Below are 21,397 nucleotides of genomic sequence, written 5' to 3'. Positions count from 1 at the left end.
CCATGACTCACTGGTAGCAAGTAAATACTGATTAATTCATTACTTTGAGACTGTGTGTGTGTGTGTGGTAGTGGGTATGGTGGGGGGAATCTCCTGGCTCCCTGCCCTGGCCTCCGGCCCTGCCTGGTCTGGGTAGGGGTTTGGAGCAGCTGGTCGAGGTTCAGGGCTGGGAGCCAGGATTGGGATCCTCTCTCTAGCTCCATAGGAACTCCAGAAGGGGGCCTGTCGGGGTAGGAGAGTGAGAGGCTGAGCACAGATCACAACACCGATCCAGCCCCTCTCCTGCTCACACACCTTCCGTGGCTCCCCATGTCAGTCAAACAGTGGGGATACTCAGACTCCACCTTGGACCTGCTGAACGGCTGAGTTCTGTTTTCACAATATTCTGATGGGCAGTCAGGATAAAAAATGACCAGTTTCCAAGTCGTTGTATGAAGAGTGAGAGCCTATGGGGTTTCCCCAAACTCAATTCCGGCCTTTCCCTGCCCCACCCTTGCCCTGGGAATTACATCCTCCAACTCCAAACCCGTTCCTTGACAGATACTTCCTGATACCTACTGTGTGTCTGATACGATCCTGCCTCTATCGAGATATAGTTTAGTGTGGGTGGGCGCAGTCAAGGAAAAAGTATACACCCAAGCCAACAAGCGTATACCCAGCCAGCTCACAAGTAGTGGTATATGTGAATTTGAAAGCACAGGATGCTCTGAAAGATCAAAGTAGGGGGGCTTCTCGGAAGAAGTGATGGGGAGCAGACGTTAGCTGCTGGGAAGTTGGAGGATGAAGGATTGGGAGGGAAGGGTGTTTTAGGTGGAGGGAACAGCATGAATGAAAGAGGTGGGAGAGACCACACATGTTCCGGGAACAGACAGGGGCCCAATGACTGAAATCCAGTGACTGCAGGGGTTCCGAAGGACCCTGGATGAGGCTGTCAGACCCAGCTCTGATGGCATAGCCTGTACTTCCCCACCTCGGAGCCTTTGCTTATTCTGATCTCTCTGCTTGAGATGCCTTTCTCTCTCTATTTCAGTTGTTTAAGAGCCAAGTGCTAATCCTTTAGATCTGAGCACCAGGTCATCTTTCTCTGAGAGCTCTCAGGGGTCAGGGAGTGTGGCTGGGCTCAGGCTGGAGACAGGGTCAAAGGTGTGGTTGGGGGTTTGCACTCCTGTCTTGGATGTCCTTAGTGCTGGCTCTCCGCCTGGGATTGCAGTGGGGAGGGATGGTCCAGGCCCAGGAGCCACAACACCCGGCCTTCCCAGGTTCTGATTCTGGGTGCTGGAGCACTCTGGTGAGCTGGACCCAGGGAGAAGCCCCTCTCACCTCTGCTGACCCCCAAGAGACCCTTGTGGCAGAAGTGGAGATGGCATCGGTGCCCTGAGCTGACTCTGGGCATTGAGATACTTTTGGGTGGGGGGGCTGACTTTGTTTTGGGGAGGAGCCAGGGCCAGGGCGGGAGCCCACTTCCTTCTCTCCCTACCCCACTTATCCAAGGAACTTCCCTCCTGGAGCCCCAGACCTCTCTAACACCCATGTCTGTCTGATGGGACTAATTGCCCTGCCTTTGGGATTTTGAGGTATGAGACTTTGGGTCCCTAGCAGAGTCCGAGTCTCATCACATCACGTGCTTTCTGGTGACCTGGGGCAGTGGGGCCTCAGTCCTCTCTGCTGTGGAAGGGGGCTTATGGTGCTGGCCACATCAAGGGCGACACGAACCTGTGCTGAGCACCTGCTGCTCAGAGGGGCACTCAGCACATCTTAGCACGCTGCACGCTCACAGCAGCCTGACAAGGCAGGAAGTGTAACCCGGCCCTGGCGGAGGCCACATCGGATGCTGCCCCTCCCCTGTCATTTGGCCCGTGAGAGTGTCTGTTGTTCCTCTGGGCACATGCAGGCTGCTGGCCTCAGGTGCTAAGCCCTGTGTCCGACTCTGCCCTCCCCAGGCTCAGCGCTGGCGCAGCGAGAACTTCGAGAGGCCGGTGGACCTCGAGGGCTCTGGGGACGACGACGCCTTCCCCGATGATGAGCTGGACGACCTCTACTCCGGGTCGGGCTCGGGCTGTAAGTACCGCCGTCCCTTTCCCTGCACATCATGCCGGCAGTGCCAGTCTGCCTCCAGTGCCCCACCCAGGGCTTTGATGGCAAGGAAGAGGGACTCACTTCAGTGGTGGGGTGGGGGAGGGGGAGGTCAGGCAGGGGCGTCTCGTGGACCTCAAGCATGGGACGGGCAGGCCATCCTTCCCGGGGTGGAACCAGGGCCTTGAGGCCTCAGAGCCCAGCACTCCTAGCTCCCCATCGTTTCTGTCTTTGTGTCTCCATGTGCGCTGCTTGGGTCTCCCTGCAGGCCTCCAGCCTCTGTCAGGGAACACAGACGCCCCTCAGTAACCCAGTTTTCAGTACTGTTGTGACCACTTGGAGGAACTTAGTAGCCTCTTTTCAGTTGCAGTGGCCGATCCTGAGCAGAGACCACTTGATTGGCTCAGCTTGGGTCAGGTGGCCCCCTCCTGTCCGATCAGCTGTGGCCAAGGGTGGGGTTAGGGCAGTGGTGGAGAAGGGCAGGTGCCTCCCGTGGTGCCTGGGACAACCCAGTTCTGTGCCAGTTCTGTGACCCCGCCCAGAAAGGCCAACGGAGTAGCGTGAGATGAGGGAGGTGCACAGAGTTCGAATCCCAGTTTCACTACTTAATAGTTGTGCCACCTTTAGCCATTTCCCTCTGAGTCTGTATATCTTATCTGTGAATGGTGATAAATGTGCCTTCTTCTGAGAGCCTCTGGAAGGCTTCTGTTTAAGATATCAGGGTCTGGCACAGAGAAGGAGCTCTAAAAATGGCAGTAAAAAGGGGTGTGTGTTGAGATTGGGCCCCCTGAGGGGGCAGGACTAGTCTAATGGGAGGGTAGGGGGTCTGTATGCTTTAGAACTGGCCACCTACAGCCCCTTGCCTCTAGTCTTCCCCCTTTAGCCCACTCCTTTAAGCCTCTTGTGAGGTAATCTTCATAGAATCCATCCTGATGGTCACATCTCTACTCCCAAACCTGCCTGGCTCCTCCGCATGCCTCCTCTGCCTGGTTCAGGCCCCCGGAGCTGCTGCCCCCGCCCCCCCCACTCATTTTCTCCCAAGGCCCTCCCTTCACTTGTCCAGGCTTGGAGTCTAGATTGCTCAAGCATCCCTTGTGGGAGGGGCTTGTTCTCCCTCTTGCTCTCTGCGTGTGCCTCTGGGGGAGCCTTAGTTTACCCACCATGTGTGCTCATATATGTTATACCCATGTCTGACTTCCCAGAATGCCGCTCCTCTCCTCCCTGCCACCTCCCGCAAGATTTGCAGCCAGTAGGGCCTGAGTTGCCAGTGCCTGAATTCAACCTGCTAGAAGCTCCAGCCTGGGTGGGCTGGAATAGTCAGGGAAGACTTCCTGGAAGAAGTGGTCCTTTAGAATTTTTGGCTAGACAGAGAGGAGTTGGGGTACATTCACTAGCCATCAGCCACTGGTAAGCTTTGGCCAGACTGTGCCTTCCTCCTTTCCCTCATCTTGACCTGGGAAAATTATGCAAAGGGTGAGGGTTGGGAGCCCCGCAGCCTGATGGCCGCTGCTTACCTGGGATCCTCATGCCCTGGAATCACCCGGCTTCCTAGCTCTCTCCTCTCCCCCCACCCCCCTCAGACTTCGAGCAGGAATCGGGCATCGAGACAGCCATGCGGTTCAGCCCAGACGTGGCCCTGGCAGTGTCCACCACACCTGCGGTGCTGCCCACCGTGGACATCCAGCCTGTGGGCACCCCTTTTGAAGAGCTCCCCTCTGAGCGCCCTACCCCGGAACCAGCGACCAGCCCCCCACTGGTGACAGAGGTCCCAGAAGAGCCTAGCCAGAGAGCCACCACGATTTCCACTCCTACAGCTACCACTGCTGCCACAACCACAGGGGCCCCGACTGTGGCCACCTTGCCCACCACAGTGGCCACTGTTGCCCCCAGCCTCCCTGCGGCACGCCCTTCCACGGTCACTACTTCCGTCGTAAGGACCACCGGCACACGGAAGCTTTTGCCTCTTCCACTGACCACGGCAGCCACAGCCCGGGCCACCAGCCCAGCAGTGCCCTCACCTCCCACCACAGTGGCCGTCTTGGACACAGAGGCCCCAACACCCAGGCTGGTCAGCACAGCTACCTCCAGGCCAAGGGCCCTTCCCAGGCCGGCTACCACCCAGGAGCCCGATGTCCCTGAGAAGAGCACCCTGCCCCTGGGGACCACTGCCCCTGGACCCACGGAGGTGGCTCAGGTGAGTGGGTGGGAGAGGACAAGGAGTGAGCAGAGGGGGGTGGGTTGGGGCCTGGCGGAGGGAAGATGGAGCTGGGCAGAGGTGAGATGTACGAGGTTCTGAAGATGAGCCAGACAGGGATGGGGAGGGTGAGAGAGGCATGAGGCCGGGGGGTCTTTAGATGCTGGGACAAGGCATCAATGGGGAAGGAGCTGGGTGAATGAGAGTGTTGATGGGGGAGGGTCCAGGGGCCTGTGTATCCTGGCTCAAAGCACAGACTCAGGAGCTGGGCAGCCTGGATTGGAATTCTTCCACTGCCATGTGACTGCAGGAAGTCACGGACCCTTTTTATACCTTCGTTTCCTTGTCTGTGAAAAGGCGAAAATAATAGAATGCAAATCATAGGGTTGCGAGAATTGTTTCCCAACATATCCAAAGTGCTTAGAACAGTGCCTGGCAGCACTAAACGAAATGCGGGTTTCACTTTTATCATTGCCGCCGCCGCCACCACCACCACCACCACCACCACCGCTGCCATCATTGTTCTTATCCATCTGAGGGGAATTAAGAGCAGGGCTCTGTGAGAGGAATACTGCAGCTCACACTCATGGAGCGCTGCCTGGGTGGCAGGCACCGTGCTGAACATGTTACCTGTGCCATGTCCTCTCACCCTCACACCCTGCCCCCCGGGTGGCACTGCCATCATCCTCCCTTAAAGGTGAGGCCACTTTCCAAGGCTTCATAGGCAGCAATGGCAGAGTCTGGATTTGCACCCAGCAGTCAGCTCCAGAGCTCAGGGTGTGTGTGTGTGTGTCTGTGTGTGTGTGTGTGTCTGTGTGCGTGTGTGTGTGTCTGTGTGTGTGTGTGTGTGTGTGTGTGTGTGTGTGTGTGTGTTTGGGGTACTATGGATGGGGGGTGGAGGAGGTTGAAGGGAAGAGGATAAGGATATAAAGAATGCCAGGATGGGTGGGATCAAGGAAGTGGGAGAAGTAGCCAGGTCCCTGCTGGGTCCGGTGGGTGAGGAGGGGATGTCGTGACACTGACTGGGGCACTAAAGCCCTTTGCATCCGCCTCACAGAGGAGGGCCCTCAGGCCGCGCCGCTGCCGTGGGTCCGCATCCGGCCCTCCGACTCCGCAGCTAGCCCCAGCGGGACGCAGGCCCGACTCTCGGCTCCTCTGAGCAGTCGGGGCAGCCTGGCGTTTCACAGATGCCTGGCCACGCAGGCAGGGGAGGCAGTGCTGGGGAGCTGAGACCAGGTTGCTGGTGCCGCCTCTGCGCACAGCCTTTGCTCGGCCCGGACACCAGACCCACGCGGTCCATGCCCACCTGTGAAGCAGCTACATCCCTGCCACGATCCCACCTCTGGTCCTGCCTCCTTGTGCGGGGAGCCGTTGAGATTTGTGGTGCTCTTGGACTGACCTTCAGGCTAAGAGACTCACCCCTGCCTCAGGCACGCGGATCAAGGATCACGGCCAAGTATTTAAGAGCTGTACCCAACTGTCCCCAGACAGCCGTCCCCGATAGGTATCCCCTAAGGATTGTTAGAAAGGCAGCTGGAGAAGGAAGTGATGGAGATGGGATGGGGACCGGGATGTCGCCAGGGTGAGAATAGAGGCAGTGTAGTATAGTGGTTAGGAACATAGATTCTGGAGTTGGATAGATCTGGATTTTCGTTCTGCTTCTACCACTTACTAGCTGTGTCCTTGGGCAAGTCACTTACCTTCTTGGAGCCTACTTCCTGCTCTATAAATTAGGGGTAATAGTACCTCCTTTATGGGGTTGGGAGGATAAAACACCCATGATACGCCTAGCACAGTGCCTGGCACGTGGTGCGTGCTTAGTGAGTGTTGGCCCTAGCAGGGAAGTGGGTGGTGGCCGTGGGCTTGTGTGCATGTGTGTATGGCTGCCCTGTGGCTGGGGGTGCTGGGGCCTGGATCCTGGGCTCATGCTACCCTCCCTACAGACCCCAACTCCGGAGTCTTTCCTGACCACGATCCGGGATGAACCAGAGGTGCCGGTGAGCGGGGGACCCAGTGGGGACTTTGAGCTGCCGGAGGAAGAGACCACACAGCCAGACACAGCCAATGAGGTGGTGGCTGTGGGTGGGGCTGCGGCCAAGCCGTCGCCTCCCCCCGGGACGCTGCCCAAGGGTGCCCGCCCAGGCCCTGGCCTCCTGGACAATGCCATTGACTCGGGCAGCTCGGCTGCTCAGCTGCCCCAGAAGAGCATCCTGGAGCGGAAGGAGGTGCTCGTAGGTGAGACTTGTGGCCTGGGAGGAACCCAGAGGGGTCAGCTGGTGGGGCCTCAGTTTGCCCTCTAGGAACCCAGGAGGGAGGGTAGGGTGTGGGTTTCCTAGGAGCCTAGTTTCCTAGGAAGGGAAGGCTGGGGACTTGGGGACCCCAAGACCCACCCTCTGGTTCCTCTTCTGACCTTCTTTATCCCAGGATCTGACCCTGACTTCATCCTACTTCCAGCACTTTCCTTAGCACCCTCTGACCCCTCCTCAGGCTCTGCCCTTGACCCATGCTTCCTTGGACCATGCTGGTTCACCCCTCCTGGACCTCACCCCCTAGATCCTAAGCTCTAACCCTGTCCTTGACTTGATCTGCTCCCATCCTTGACACCAGCCCTGAGGCCCCGCCCTTGGCCTTGTCTCCTGAAGAGTCTCTGGACTCGTGGTCCAAACCCTGCTCCCCACTTAAGGGTGGTGTGGCCTCAGGCAGGCCCTTCACCTTCCCAGGCTCTCTTTTCCTCCTCTGTGGAATGGGGATAATCATTTGGTGCTTAATCAATTCTCAGTGCACATCTGTTCATGTGTTAACCCTTCTGCAGTTGGGATGTGTCCTAGTTTAGATGGCAGAGTTTTTCTTTCTTAAGGGTATATAAAATACTGGAGCATCTTCTGATGGATGGCAGCTTACATTTGATGAGGACCATAGCACAGCACCTCTCTCACAGTGCTGTGTGAAGATTCCATGTGTTTGTGTGATTAGAACAATGCCAGGCTGCGGTGATTAGAACAGTGCCAGGCAGCCAGTGCTGGTGTTTCAGCATTGACTCCAAACTTTACTCCAACTCTGGTCTCAGGTTCGAGATTCCCAGCCCTCTCCCAACTCTTGCCCCCACCCCCAGGGCCCCCTGCTCTCTCCTTAGGCTCTAAGTGCATCCCACCTTGCCTCTGGCCCTTGACCTCTGCCCTCTTCCTCCACAGCTGTGATTGTGGGCGGGGTGGTGGGCGCCCTCTTTGCCGCCTTCCTGGTCACACTGCTCATCTACCGCATGAAGAAGAAGGATGAGGGCAGCTACACGCTGGAGGAGCCCAAGCAGGCGAGCGTCACGTACCAGAAGCCCGACAAGCAAGAGGAGTTCTACGCCTAGTGGAGCCAGAGTGCCTCCCTGTAGCCTCAGCGCCACCCCTCCACCCAGTCCCCAGCCCGGCACCACCAGCCCCAGCCTGGGAGACAGCCTGGCCCCAGTTCATCGCTGCCATTCTCCCAAGGTCTGCCCAGATTACCAGCCTCACACAGCTCTTCCCCAAGGGACGGGGGGCACTGCCATCTGCTCCAGACTGTGCCCTTATGAGCTCATCACTTGTCGCCCATCACCAGCCTGGGGCTTTAGGACCTCATTGCAGATGGACAGGAGGAAGGAAACTCCTGATTGGCTGGTGGAAGGGGTGAAGCTTAAGCCCCAACCTGGCCCCATAGGGCTGGCTGAGGTTTCCTTTTGGGGGCAGAGAGGCACTTAGGCTGGTTTCCAGGACAAGCATTTGGCAAACTCAGCCCTTGAGATCATTGACACTGCAACCTCTTGCTGCTGTCCCAGGCCCCCTGTCTGCCTGGGTGAGACGGTACCCCTCACCACCAGCCTGTTTTGTCCTGGCCTCTGTGGGGCTGTGGGGTCACCTTTCCTCACTCCTGCCCGACACACACGCACCCATAGGCTTCACCTCCTTCCCAGTCTGCCCCGAGGACTTGGCTTCCCGAGGGTGCTCTGGCAGCCACGGGTAAGGAGGGGCTGGGCTGCTTAGACCTCCTTCTTCCGAGTGGACTCTGCACAGACACCATCTCCCACATGGTCACACGTATTGTCACATACAGACAAAAGCCCACAATGACAAAATCATATGCGATCTTGACCACCCAGTCAATCCAGACATGTCACAGACACACACATTCTTCCAAAGATGCTTATGCTCATGCGATTCTTACACGGCCCCCATGCTTATGACAATGCAAGTCGTTGATCGTCGTTACGCAGTAGTGACGGCGTGGCCTGCCTCCTCTCTGCCCCGCCCCCACCCCCCGCCCACCCATACACTCTGACACCACACGCGTTGCCTCCAGCTTTCAGGCTTACTGGGGAGGGTGCCATTAGGCCGGAACAATCAGCCCATATTGGGTCCCCCGCGTTGCCCTGTCACGCTCAGCCCTCACGACACCCTCACCAACCACCTTGCCACCAACCACCTTGCCACCGACCCTGGCAAGTCAGACGCAATCCCACGTGGATGCACGTTCACACCCACACAGCCCCGCTCGCACACTTGGACACTTGCCTTTCCTGGAATGAAGTGCGGCGTGGGGGACCTTGCCACAAGCCCCCTCAGGGCATTGTGTACCTGCTGAGCCTGGCTTCACCCTGCCCGCTTCCCTCCCCTCTGCAGCCTGCAAAGGACTTGGTTGAGGGCAAGTCCCCCACTTGCTGAGGAAGGCAGGCTGGTTCCTGGAATTCAGCCTTGAGCTGGGGAGGGGGCTTGGGTCTCCCAGGACCAAAGGCCGCGGGTGGGGAGGGGGCATGTGGTGGGGGTCCTGGTCTCCCTACATCCCTCTCCTGCTCTGAGCTAGGGGGCTGACTCTGCCTCCCAGGACACAAGTCTCCAAAGTGCCTGTGAGGGTGGGCCCTGCGCCTGGGCCCTCTGCACCCTCTCCCGTTGGCCTCACCAGGCCCACCTCAGCCCCACCCCTGGGCCCTCCCGGGGACCCTCCCGGGGACACTCACCCATTCGTTTGGCCAGACAACCTGGCAGTTGTCCTGGCTGCAGCTGGAAGCAGCCCATCCAGATGCACTGCCCCCGGCTGAGGGCTGAGGGCAGGCGGGGGTGGGGGGGGTCCCAGGCTCCAGCCTGCCTCCCTTTTCTCTGTTACCCATGCAAATGGGGTCCCTTATGTAGATATTTTAAATGTGGGGTCACAAATCTCCATGGGGGGGTGTGCTTTGTGGGGGCTTCTGGAGCCAAGGGCTGTGGCCTGAGCTGTGATGGGGCTGGGCCTCTCCCCCCCACCCCGTGCCCACACCCCAGATTAAGTCAGGAACCCGAGTTTTATTTCTGTTCCCTTTTCAAGACTTGCTGGCAATAGACTTCTGCAGGGTGAGGGCCGGGGCTGTCTGAGGCAGTGAGGGTGAGGTTCCAGGGAGCTTCCGCAGCCTGTCTTTTCCACCGTCCTACTCCTAGGCTGGGGCTCCATGTTTCAGCCCCACAGGCCCCCTTGGCAGGGTCTGGAGGCTTGTGAGGAGCCCAGCTGGCCCCCGTCTTTGAGGGCGCAGGAGTAGGGGGAGGCGTCCCCGGCCCGCCCTCTGTTGAAGGTGACCTGGCCTCAGTCATCCCTGGAGTGTAAGGGCTGGGGGACAGGAGAGACCAAAGTCCCAGCCTCCCTCTCCCCTGCTCCCTGGCGGGCTGCTGTCTTGGGGCAGCAGCTCTGGTGAGAAGGCCTGGGCAGGCCAAGGCTGAGACGCCAGGGAGCACGGAGGAGAGAGGGTCTGGACCACCCAGGGAAGCCCTGGGATGCTGGGACTGGGGTAAGAGACCCAGCAGTGGGGGCAGCCTCAGCATGGGGCTGGAGGCCGTGGTGCTGGCGGCGGGGTCCAGCACAGGATGGCTAAGTGGGGCGTAGTCTGGCTGGAGTGGGCTCGGAGGGGCTGCGTGGGTCCAGCCTGGCCCCAGCAGGCATGACTCCTCACGTTCTGTGGGCTGGCTTCTCATCTGGGGCCTCCTGGCACCGGCCTCTTCTCTGTGTCCTTAGTATTTGAGAGAAGAGGCCGAGGGCCTCAATCATGGAGCCCTGGACCCAAGACAGATGTCCAGGCTTTATGAAGTTTAACAGTCCGATCAACCCCAGCCAGCCCATTGTCCAGCATGGCAATCCGAGAGCGGGCTGTGAGGTGGACAGGCTGGGGCTCTCTGGGGTGCAGTGTGAGTGCAGGCTCACCCTGCCTGAGCACGTGGTGTGATGCGTACAGGGCCTGCCCAGTTATGTCCCCAGCCATCCCGGTGCTCCTGGGGAGGGTGTCCTGCAGGGCCCCGGCATTGCTGGGAAACGTGGCCGATTCCAAAGGAAGAGAGGGCGTGTGTGCTTGACAGCCTCTCTGGGGCCTCAGCTGCCAGAGAGAGCGGGGCTGGCTGGGGCCACCCCCCAGCTGTGACTTCTAGAGCCCAAGTTCTGTCTCCCCAGGGGGCCAGAGGGGGGTGCCTCCCCTGAAGGCTGGTCCCCTTGATCAGAAGCAGATGGGAGGTCCCGAGGGCCGGGCCGGGCAGGTCAGCCGGCAGGGGCTTGGGGTGCTCAGGCCGGACCCCCCTGGGGTGGGCCAAGCCATCTGTCCAAGCCTCCAGGCTGGGGCCCTGGGCACAGGGAGCAGACCCACCTCTGCCTCGTGGGGCAGGCGTGGCCACCGCCTCCTTGGCGCTCCTGAATTTATTCTGGCAGCCGCCACCCTGGACGTGCTTCCCCAGGCCTCCTGCCTGTAAATAGAAGTCCACAAACTGTGTACAGATTTACAGAGACGCCGAGGCTGGGCCCCAGAGTCGCCATCTAAGGGCTGATGGCCCCAACATCCCCCGGGTGCCCACCAGGCTGCTCAGTGCCCCGGCCCCAGCGTGGCGAATGCATGTAAATATTTTTCGTAGGCAGTGTGGCTCCAGAGAGCCCCCTGAAGACACTGTCCCTCCCGTGCGTCCTTTCTCCTGTACAGACCCTTCAAGAACCCAGCCTAGGGCGGGGGGGAGTTTGTCTTCCCTCCCCCAGGCTTTCCCTGCCCCTTCTCTACCCCATAACCTGTTTATTAACCATACCTGTCCTGAGTTCATGGCCAAAACTTTAAATAAGAAAAAGCAGTGGAAAAAGACTGGAAAAAGAAACCAAGGCACCTGCCCCACGGCAGGTGCTCACCTGTCCCAGCCTTGTGAAGGAACTGGTTTTTTTCTTCTTCTTTTTTTTTTTTTTAACATTTCCTGTGCTGTGCCCATTTATAAGAGGAAATAAAATTAAGCTGAAATGATGCACTGTGGTCAGAGTGTGTGATAAGCATGGAGGCCATTTGGGGAGGGGCAGCCCGCGGTCCCCCCTTGGGCCTCAGCCACATCCCCCTTTAAAAGAAATTGAGAAGCAAACAGAATTGACCGACAGCCCCTCGTGGGAACCATTAGGGTAAAAACTGCTCTTGGTTGAGAGTGTTCGGGAAACCACGGAGCTGACTGTGGTGAGGCTGAGTGGGGGCTGTGGTTGGGCGGGGGGCCAGGCCCTGGTGGCGTTGGGGGCCCTGTGGTCCACCCCCAGGGGAAGAAGAACTGTGGTTTCTGGCCACAAGGAGAGGATCTTGGGACCACAGGATATTGGAATTGGACCGGTCGAGGTGAGATGTCTTTGGGATCTGATGGGCCTGGTTTCAAGCCCAGGTGACGTTTCCTAGCTCTGACTCTGGAGAAGCTACTTGGCCTGGGCCTCAAAGTTCTCACCTGAGAAATGGCATAAGCCTTAACAACATCCGCAAGGACTGTGAGGAGGAACACTCAGCACAGGGCCTGGCAAGGTCAGCCTCAGCTCACAGGGTCTTGGATGATGGCGTTGGGACAGGACTGAACCTGGGACAGGAGGAGTTGCGTGGCCTGGAAGCCTGGATGGCCTCGTGGGATCACAGGGTCATGGAACTGGAAAGGCCTTAGAGCCAGCCCTGAGCCCCTTGGGGTAGAAATCCCTTCTTCAGCGCCTCTTGGGGGAGGCGGGGTGCATCCTGGGGACCAGGACACTCTGCCTGTTGAGAAGTCCTTTATTTTTAGCCAAAATCTGCCTCTACTGTGTTTCCTTTCCCTGGTCCTCATTCTCTGGAGGTACACAGAGCTCTGCCCCCTTGCCATAGGGTAGCTCCAGGCATGAGTGTCATGGTCCAGAAACCTCTCCATGTGCTCTAGAGATTTATTCCTCTTACAATGTTACACTCACACAGGGCCCTGATGGCTGTGGTGCCCCCTCTGTGCCAACCTGGTGAGCACGTCCATCTACTGGGGAGAGATAGTCAATAACCAGAGTCTCATGACTGTGTAAGGACACTTGTCTGCGGGGGTGTCTTTCTTCCTCAGCCACCACCTCCAACCCCCACCCCCCCGTCAAATATCCCCCTCACTGCCAAACAGTTCAGGGACAGAGCCTCAAGGTCTGGGTCATCACTGTGGGACCTCAGACCATGAGTCCTCTGACAGTCTCAGGCTGCACAGCTATAAAATGGGGCGAAGGGGCCAGCCTTGCCATGTTGAGGTTCTCACAGAGGACTGGGCCCCAGTTAGAAGCCTGCTATGACATGAGGGGTTGTTTCGCCACCATCCAAGTCCCGGCTCCTGACATGGCCCCTCCTCCAGGAAGCTTTTGGAAGTTGATTCCATCCTCTCTGAGGTCCTATAGCTTATAATTATCTTCCCGCCTGCAGGGCCTCACCACCTTCTCATATGAATTCAAGTGACATACATCATATTATATTCCCAGCCTGGAAGAGTAAAAAGAGTTTGAGTCTGTAGTCAAGTGGACCCAGCTGTGTGCACTGGGCACAGTGCTCTACCTCTCCGAGCCTGTTCCCTCAGGTGTAAATGTGGACAATAAGGTCGATATTTTGGAGACTCTTGTAAAGATTAAATGAGATAACATATCGAAAGCAACCAGCACGAAGCTTGGCATATGTGGCAGCCAGCGGCTGGACTTCGATCCCTTCGTGCGGTCAGTCTTTAACAGGCAAACCTTGATTCAAATCCCAACTCCACCACTGACTAGCTGTGGCACCTCAGGTGAGTTATTCAGACTCCCAGTGCTCAGTCTCCTCACCTGTGAAATGGGATAATAGAACCTGCCTCATGCGCATGGTGCTCAGCACCACGCCTGGCACACAGCAGGTGCTGTGTAACTGTGAGCTATTATTTGTATTGATATCATTGCTGTCACTATCCTTGTCATCATCTGCAGGGTCTAGCCTGCTGCCTGTTGAATGAGTAAATGACAAGGAATCTGGTAGAAATCAAAATACTGGTGTAGGCTTTGGAGTGAACTATGACTTAGGCTGAGGCTTGTCAGAGCCGAGGCTCTTGCCTGGAATTCATCCACGTAGGTTGTACAGATGGGCTGGGAGCTGCTGGGAGCTGGAGCATTTCTCTCTGGACTCCTTGGCTCAGGGATGAGCAGCAAACAGAGGGGGAAGGAGGAAGAATAGCTGATTGTTTCCCAAAGCCCAAGAGGTCACAGCCTCCTGCCAAGCTGCCCCAAGAACAGAACGTGCTCAGCTTCCGAGGGCCGCCCACCCTGTCTCTGCCGGCCTGAGGGTGGGCTCGGGGCAGACCGAGGGTCCAGGTTTATCACCGCTGGAGCTGCAAGCCTTATCCGCACTCAGGGAGGAAGGGGGCTGGGCCAGAGAGCAGACAGCAGAAGGGATGGGGTGAGGCACTGACTGCCAGGCACTCTGAGAAGGGCTCTTCTCATGTTAGCTCATTTTAGCCTCGTGCAGGTCTGGCCTCCTGGTTGGTTTTTGCAAATGAAGAAACTGAGGCTCCGAGAGCAGAAACCCGAGGCCATAATGCTATTAAAGGGTGCAGCAGGATTCAAGTCTGAGTCTCCACATGGAGTCAAGGTTCTTTAAATTCCACCTCCCTTTCCTCCTACTGTTAGCTAGCTGTGTGCACGTGGGCAGGTTGCTAAGCTTCTCTGAACCTCAATTATATCATCAGAAAAACAGAAACACGGGATATTGAAAGTCTCCAAAGATACGTTAACACATGACAGTTGTGGGTGCCTTCCAATTGTCAGAGCCCATTCACAGACATTATCTCACTCAATTCTTAGAGAGACTGATTCCCCTGCTTTACAGATAAAGACTTTGACCCTGTGAGCAGAATCCACATTGTGGGACATTTCTATAGGACAAATGACCCAGCTTCTTCAACTAATAAATTGTAAGGAAGGGGAAAGGAAAAGAGATGGAGAAGGACTTTATAGATAAGCTTAAAAGTCATGTTAACCAATCCATGTCGGAACTTGATTTGGATGCTGATTCAAACAAATTCTTAAAAAAAAAGCTAATTATGGGGCAAGTGGAAATTTGAACATTGAGTGGATATTTGTCATAAAGGAATCATTGTCCATGTTCTTAGATGTGATAATGGCCCTATAGTTATGGTTTGTTTTTTTTTTAAAAAAAGTCTTTATACAGACTGAAATTCTGGCAGATGAAGTGATGGGATGTCTGGGATTGGCTTGAAAAATATGGGGGGATACCAAATTGTACACTCTAAATATATGCATTTTATTGTAAAAAATAAAAAAATATGGGAGGGAGTGGGTGGGAGAATGGAGGACATAGGATGGGACTTGAGTTGATGATGGTACAAGTTGAGTAGTAGGCTCATGGGGGCTTATTATATTATTCTGTCAACTCTAAGTTTAAATGTTAAATTCTTCATAATAAAAAGTTAAAAAAAAAAAGAAATTGATTCCTAGGGGGCATGAGCACTTGCCAGGGGTCACATCCCCTGGAAATGCAGAGCTGGGTTTTCTGACTGCAAGTCCAGGCCCCCAGCCTTCATCTCGTCCCTGCTGTGCACTCCTGCAATATCACCCTTTCCCTAGCTTGATGTTGTCCACTTCCACATGGCCAGCACCTTCAGGGGCCCTGCCCCCTCCTCTTCAATGGAAATTGACTCTCATGAATGGCTCTGATGAAGGAATTCACATGAAACTGTGATGAGAGATGTGGCTTCAGCTATTGCCACCTCCAGCAATGAGAAGCCCTTGCACCACAACGAAGAGTAGCCCCAGCTCTCCACAACTCGAGAGAACCTATGCACAGCAATGAAGACCCAATACAGCCAATAAATAAATAATAAATAAATAAATAAATAAATTTATTTATTTTAAAAAAAAGATTAAATGAGGTCATAAGAGTAGGGCCCTGGTCCAATAGGTTTGGTGTCCTTACCTGATAAGAAGAGACCCTAGAGAGCATGTGTGTACCCCACCCTGCCCTGTGCGCACATAGGAAAGGCCCGCATGAGGATACAGTGAGAAGACGGCTGTCTGCAAGCCAAGAAGAGAGCCCTCACTAGAAACAAATTGTGTTGGCAGCTTGATCTTGGACTTCCAGCCTCCAGAACTGTGAGAAAATGAATATATCTTAAGTCAGTAAACCCGGTCTTTGGTATTTGGTGATGGCAGCCCAAGCAGACTAATACATTTAGTCTTTACAAACACTCTGAGAGGCAGTAGGTACTCTTATTACTCTCCCGTTTACAGATGGAGAAACTGATGCATGGAAATTCTGAGAAGGCTGAGGGTGTAGATAAGAAAACGGTACAGTGAAGCTTGACCCCTCTCCACCCTTCTCCTGGCAAACTCCTATGGGTCCTTCAAAGCCCTACTCCAATGTCACCAGCTCTAGGAACTCCCAGGCAGTGTTAGTCCTTGAGGCTGGAAAGGGGAGGAAGAGAGGCCAGGAGGAAATACTTAGACCTGGAAAAGTGTAGGATGGAGAGCAGGGAGGGCCTGTTGGAGGTGATCGGGTGAGATGGTAGGAGCAAGAGAATTGGAGGGAGGGAGGCAAGCTTTGGAGGGAGAGTCTCTGGGTTGGCTGTTGGGGGGTTGTGAAGGGGAAAGTTTTTAGCCCTTTTTCTTATCATGAGTGCCTCCTGTGGCTTGTCCTTCAAGGCCCAGCTCAACCTCTAGCTTTCTTGAGGTTAGCTGCGTGGCATACAAATTAAAAAATAGACTGGGGCCACACTGTCCTGATTTGAATCCTGGCTTCTCCACTTATCGGCTGTGTAATCTCAAGCAAGTCATTTACCCTCCCATACCATAGTTTCCTTATGGGGATGAATTGGGGGAGAATCATAGTACCCATCTCATAGAATGGTCCTGAGGTTGAATTACGTTAATACATGACACATGGAAAATACTTGGTAAATATTAGCTTATAACATCATCTTGGATGACTCCACTTCATGGTGCTCTCTTTCCTCTGAATTCCAATGAGCTTAAGTATAAACCATGCAAGTCAACCCAACAGCACTGATAACGAAAATGAATCATTATAGGGCACTTACTCTTGGCCAAGTTCTATGCCTGGTCCTTTATACACAGTGTTCCCTTTAGATGTTGTAATAACCCCATGAGGTCGGCACAATTAAAGGTCGGTACTATTAACATGCCCATTTTACAGATCAGAAAACTGAGATCTCTTTAAAATGCATCTAAAATTGCATAGCTAACACATGGTAGAATGAGGATTTGAACCTAGGCAATCTTAACTCAAGCCCATGTGATTTATTCTAGTTTGTTAATCATTCATCCAATATTGATAGAAGCCTACTCTGTGCCAGCCACAGTGCTAGGTACCAGGGATATGGAATTAAAAGACACACAGTCCTGGCTCTCAGGGGATGCACAGGCTGAGATGGAGAAGACAGACCTGGAATCAGATACCTGAGAATATTCATGATGCAGAAGGAACAGGGCTGAGCCTCACATCTGCATTAGATTCATATGAGGCTATGTTTTATTTAATCACATGCTAACAATTATTGGGTATTTGAGCTATGTAATAAATAATGCTCTCTCTTCCAAAAGACAAGGCAAACAGATTTCTGGAGTGAAAAAAATGATATAAAAAGCACAGCTTTGACATTATTTTTAGACTTCCAAGTAAATCTGAAGTTGTTGGATATGAGTACTGCTGGCATTGTAGTTAATCAACTATAGTTCTTAGAAAGCCCCTGCACTCTGGTAACCACCAATGCTTTCTAACTAGCCCGGACAAATTCTGTCTGATATGAAGGATGCATGGTAACTCAGAATTTAGTGATGCCAGGTGATGCAGGTACAGAGGAGGGAACAATTAATTTTGGGGCTTCCAGGAGGAGGAAATATTTGATTTGAGTTTTGAAGACTATATAGGCCTTCTCTGTGGAAAGAAGAGGCAGAAATACTCCTTGATTAAAGGGAAAAGAGTGAGAAAACCACCCCAGACAGTTTGGGGATGGGTGGAAATCAAGTGAGGCTGGAGTGTTGGGTTTACAAGGGGGTGGCAAGGGCACGAGAAGAGCTGGGCCTGGGTCAGAGAGGACCTTGAATGTTGTGCTAAATGGCTTGGAGTTTACTCTATACACATTGGCGGGGGGTGGGGGTGGGGTGTGTCTGTGTGTGTGCATGGAACTTTTTAGAGTGATGCGATCAGATTTATGGTTTGTAAACATGGCTCTGGCAGCCTGTAGGGAGAGAGGAGAGAAGTTGGTGTCAGGGCAATCAATTCCCCAGCCAGACTCTAAGTTTCTTGGGTGCAGCAAAAGTCAGTATCTTTCCCTCTGGTATTTTCCATAACACCTAGCAGGTGTGGGGCATGCAGCTGGTGCTCAACAAATGCCTGCTGTATGAAATCCACGCATGCCCCAAGACACGCATGTGTGCAGGTGGATTTTAGTAGCTCGCAGAGCCTGCCCGTGGCGCTGTCCATGGTACTAACATGAGCTCTAAGGCTGCAAACCCCAGCGGGCTCCCTGGTGGCAGCTTGAGTGTGTGTGTGTGTGTGTGTGTGTGTGTGTGTGTATGTGTAATGAGGTGGGGGAGGAGATCTTCAATATCTGTTTCTTGGGATCAAGGCAGGGTCCCAGCTGCTCCAGCCTCAGAAGGGCTGCTCCGGTGCCCACATAACCTGGGAGGCAGATCCCCACTTCACCTGGTCAAGCCTTAGTGCATGGATATGAGGCAGGAAATGAAACCAGACAGAAAAGGTGGGACCAGAGGTAGGGATGGTCTTGAATGCCGTGCTTGGGAGTCAAGATCTGTAGAAAGAGAGTGACAAGGTCACATTTGTGTTCCTGAAAGATCACTCTGGTGGTAGCAGGGAGGATGGACTGGAGAGGAGAGGAGGCTCTAGAATCTCTGAGTCCTACATTAGCACCTAATGCCATACGATGGAACTTTGGAAAGAGAGGGAATCAGGGAGGGTTAGAGTAACCAGCCAGGCCTTCCTGGAGGAGGTGGGATTGAACTGGCCCTTGAAGGATTCTTAGAGAAAGAGGAAGAGGGGGATGCCAGGTAGGGGGATGGCATAAGCAAGGCAGAGAGGTCAGACTAGCTAAGAGAATGAAGAGACCTTTCTGTTTTTTCTGCTCCCCACCTCCTTATTGGGGCCCTTCTTAGCAGAGAGGGGGCTGCTCTGAGACTGAAGTCAGCTGCATTTCTGGGTGTCTCTGGCTCAGGGAGGGGGTGAGCTGGATGCAGCCTTGAAAGGTCCTTGCATTGTGTGAGAGGCCGGGCCAGGGCAGTGGAGGCGGGTCCATGGAGTCCTTTGTCTGCGAGCCACCCCTCAAGCACTCTGGCGGCCTCCACCGTCCTCGCTGGCCTTGGACCCGAGGCCTGCCATAGAGGCAGGGTGTTCCGCCTCGGCTCGCCTTGATGTCATAGCGCAGGGAGCGGGCAGGAGCAGGGGGTGGACACTGGTGGCTTTCAAGGCTGACTGAAAGCTGACAAATTGCCTCTTGCCCTTGAGGTGCAACGAATCGCCAATTCATGAAATCTTTTAACATTGTGATTCACAGACCGATGGATGGAAACTTCCGGCACCGGAGAATCCTAGAATAATGGAATCTTTTTAGAATCTTTTTAGGATCAGGGTCTTTCATAATAGACCCCGTGGGAATCATAGAATCCTGTAGAATAACAGATTCTTAAAAATCATAGACTCTTTTAATATCTTCCTTTCAGGGTTGTGGTGGGGATAAAATGAGGTATTTCCAGGCCAACACATAGACCAGTCCTGGAAGGTTGTAAACACCCCCTAAGTGTCAGCTCTTGTCTCCATTTTGAGGAAACTCAGGTCCGGAGAGGGGACGTGACTCCCCCAGGGGCACGCAGCTAGGAAGTCAGTGGTGGCACAGAATGGCCATGGCCTGGAGGGAGCCCCAGGTGGGCTGGGGCCCTCTGACGCTGAATGCCCCCGTGTCTGAGCCAGCTGACTCTGGGTCTGAATTAGGGTCTCCGAGAAAGAGGCTCCGTGGTGGAGGTGAGGGTGGGAGGTGGGGAAGAGGCAGGCAGGAGTCCAGGCTTTGAGCTGGCCCTCGCTCTCCACATCGATGCCTGTGTGGTTTGGGTCAAGTCCCTTAATCTCTTTGGGTCCCAGTTTCTCCATCTTTAAATGAGGAAGGGGATTTCCTTCCCTGCTTGCACCCCGGGGGAGCAGTATGAGGGGCTCTCAAGTCAGACAGCCCATGGCCCTCAGGTCCGAGCTGTGTGTTCCTGGGCAAATGACATCCCTTCTCTGAGCCCTTTTCCTCATGAGCGCAGTGGGGAGAAGGAGGATTCGAATCGCCACGAGGATTGAAGGAGCTAATGCTCTGTAAGGCGGCATCGGTCCCAGCTCTGCCCCTCACAGGTCAGTGACTCAGCCAAGGCTAAATGTTACTTCAGGTGCCTCAGTTTCCTCGGCTGCAAAATGAACATGTCAGGGATGCTCATTTACATTAAGTGGGTTAATACAAGTGGAGCACTTAGACCAGGGCCTGGCAAGCGGGGAGTGTTTAATGAATACATGGTATTGATACAATGTGAGGTTCAACCACTGTGAGCAATTATTGGTGGTCAGTGAGGAGCCTGGAAAGTGTGGCAAAATTGTGTGTGTGTGTGTGTGTGTGTCTGAGTGTGTGTAATGATGCTTATTAAAAGCAGAGCCTGCAGCCCGGAGTTGAGCTGTGTGCCCGGAATAGCTGCTTCTCCTGGCGGCCTCCCCAGGGACAGGAGTGTAATGAGTGTTTACAGAGCCCCCGCCAGGCAGAGATGAGAGGCGCAGAGGAGCCAGCTCAGAGCCAAGCAGCGGCTGGGAGCCCAGTGTTATTATATTAACAAGCATCAGGGTGATGATTACCATTAATGAGATTATTCACCAGGCGGCCTCCCCCCTCCCCAGGCCTCCTGCCTCCTGCAGGCAAGACTGGCAGACATTCTCTGCCCCGTCCGTCTCTGTCCTCGGGGGTAGAGGAGAGGAGTCTCTGGTGCCATGCCTGGTGCTGAGCCCGTGGCATCCTCGTCTCACTGCATCTCTCTGAACCCCTGAGGGCAGATATGGGCACCCCCACTTTACAGATGAGAAAACCGAGGCTCAGGGAGGGTGGACTGGGATCCCCTCGGGCCTGAGCCCAGAGCACGTGTATGTTCACTGCCCCTTTATATTACTGGCAAACGTACGCAGGAGAGTGGGCCCTGGATTGGCACTGTCCGCGGCTTAAGCCTTTCATCTTCACAACGACCCCCAGTGGAAGGCTCTATCGCGATCGCCCTGAACAGCCAGGAATCGAGGCACAGAGCAGTCAAATCGCTTGCCATCCATGCTGCAGTATCTTCTGCCCCCAGCAGGCCTCTCTCCTCCCAGCAGTCGAGATGAAGTTGGGGCTCCCAAATGCTTTGTTTTTCTCTATGCAGCAGGCTGAGTTCAGGGCTCTGTGACTGGGGGCTGGCGGGCAGTTTTCTCCTGTTCCTCAGCCCCACTGGCACCTGAGGCAGGCTTAGCCCTGGGCACAGGCTCTCAGTGCCACCTGCCATGCAGCACTGAAGCTGCCGCCTACCCACTTGTGCGACGAACCCGCTTCCTGAGCCTCCTTTGGATCAACACGTCAACCCCTTTAAATACACTCGTAGAGGTCAGTTTCACTCACTTAAATTTCACTGGCCGGCTGCTGCGTGTCCAGCACTGTGCCAGGCCCCCGGGACACAATGAGAGAGACAGGCTCACCTTATGGAATTTTCAGTCTCGTGGACAAATCAGTGCAGACACATCATTTAATTCCATTTGGGCTGAGCGCTTGAAAGGGCAGGAGAGGGACCTGTGGAGTGGGGGTGGGGAATGGGCCTGCCTCT

The 21,397-nt window shown here is 54.8% G+C and overlaps 1 protein-coding gene across 1 annotated transcript in view; it reads left to right on the top strand.

Annotated features, from left to right (window-relative positions):
• Positions 1-11,522, top strand: part of SDC3 (syndecan 3) — a 37,433-nt gene extending 25,911 nt beyond the window's left edge. The window contains exons 2-5 of the mRNA XM_057710912.1: positions 1,941-2,058; positions 3,654-4,267; positions 6,211-6,502; positions 7,459-11,522. Coding sequence (XP_057566895.1) covers positions 1,941-2,058; positions 3,654-4,267; positions 6,211-6,502; positions 7,459-7,625 — 1,191 coding nt within the window. The 3' untranslated portion in view covers positions 7,626-11,522. The remainder of the gene's footprint in view (positions 1-1,940; positions 2,059-3,653; positions 4,268-6,210; positions 6,503-7,458) is intronic.
• Positions 11,523-21,397: the final 9,875 nt, after the last annotated feature.

This window comes from Hippopotamus amphibius, chromosome 1, assembly GCF_030028045.1.
Source record: "Hippopotamus amphibius kiboko isolate mHipAmp2 chromosome 1, mHipAmp2.hap2, whole genome shotgun sequence".
NCBI classification, from domain to species: Eukaryota; Metazoa; Chordata; class Mammalia; order Artiodactyla; family Hippopotamidae; genus Hippopotamus; species Hippopotamus amphibius.
This window is presented reverse-complemented; position numbering and strand designations above follow the sequence as displayed.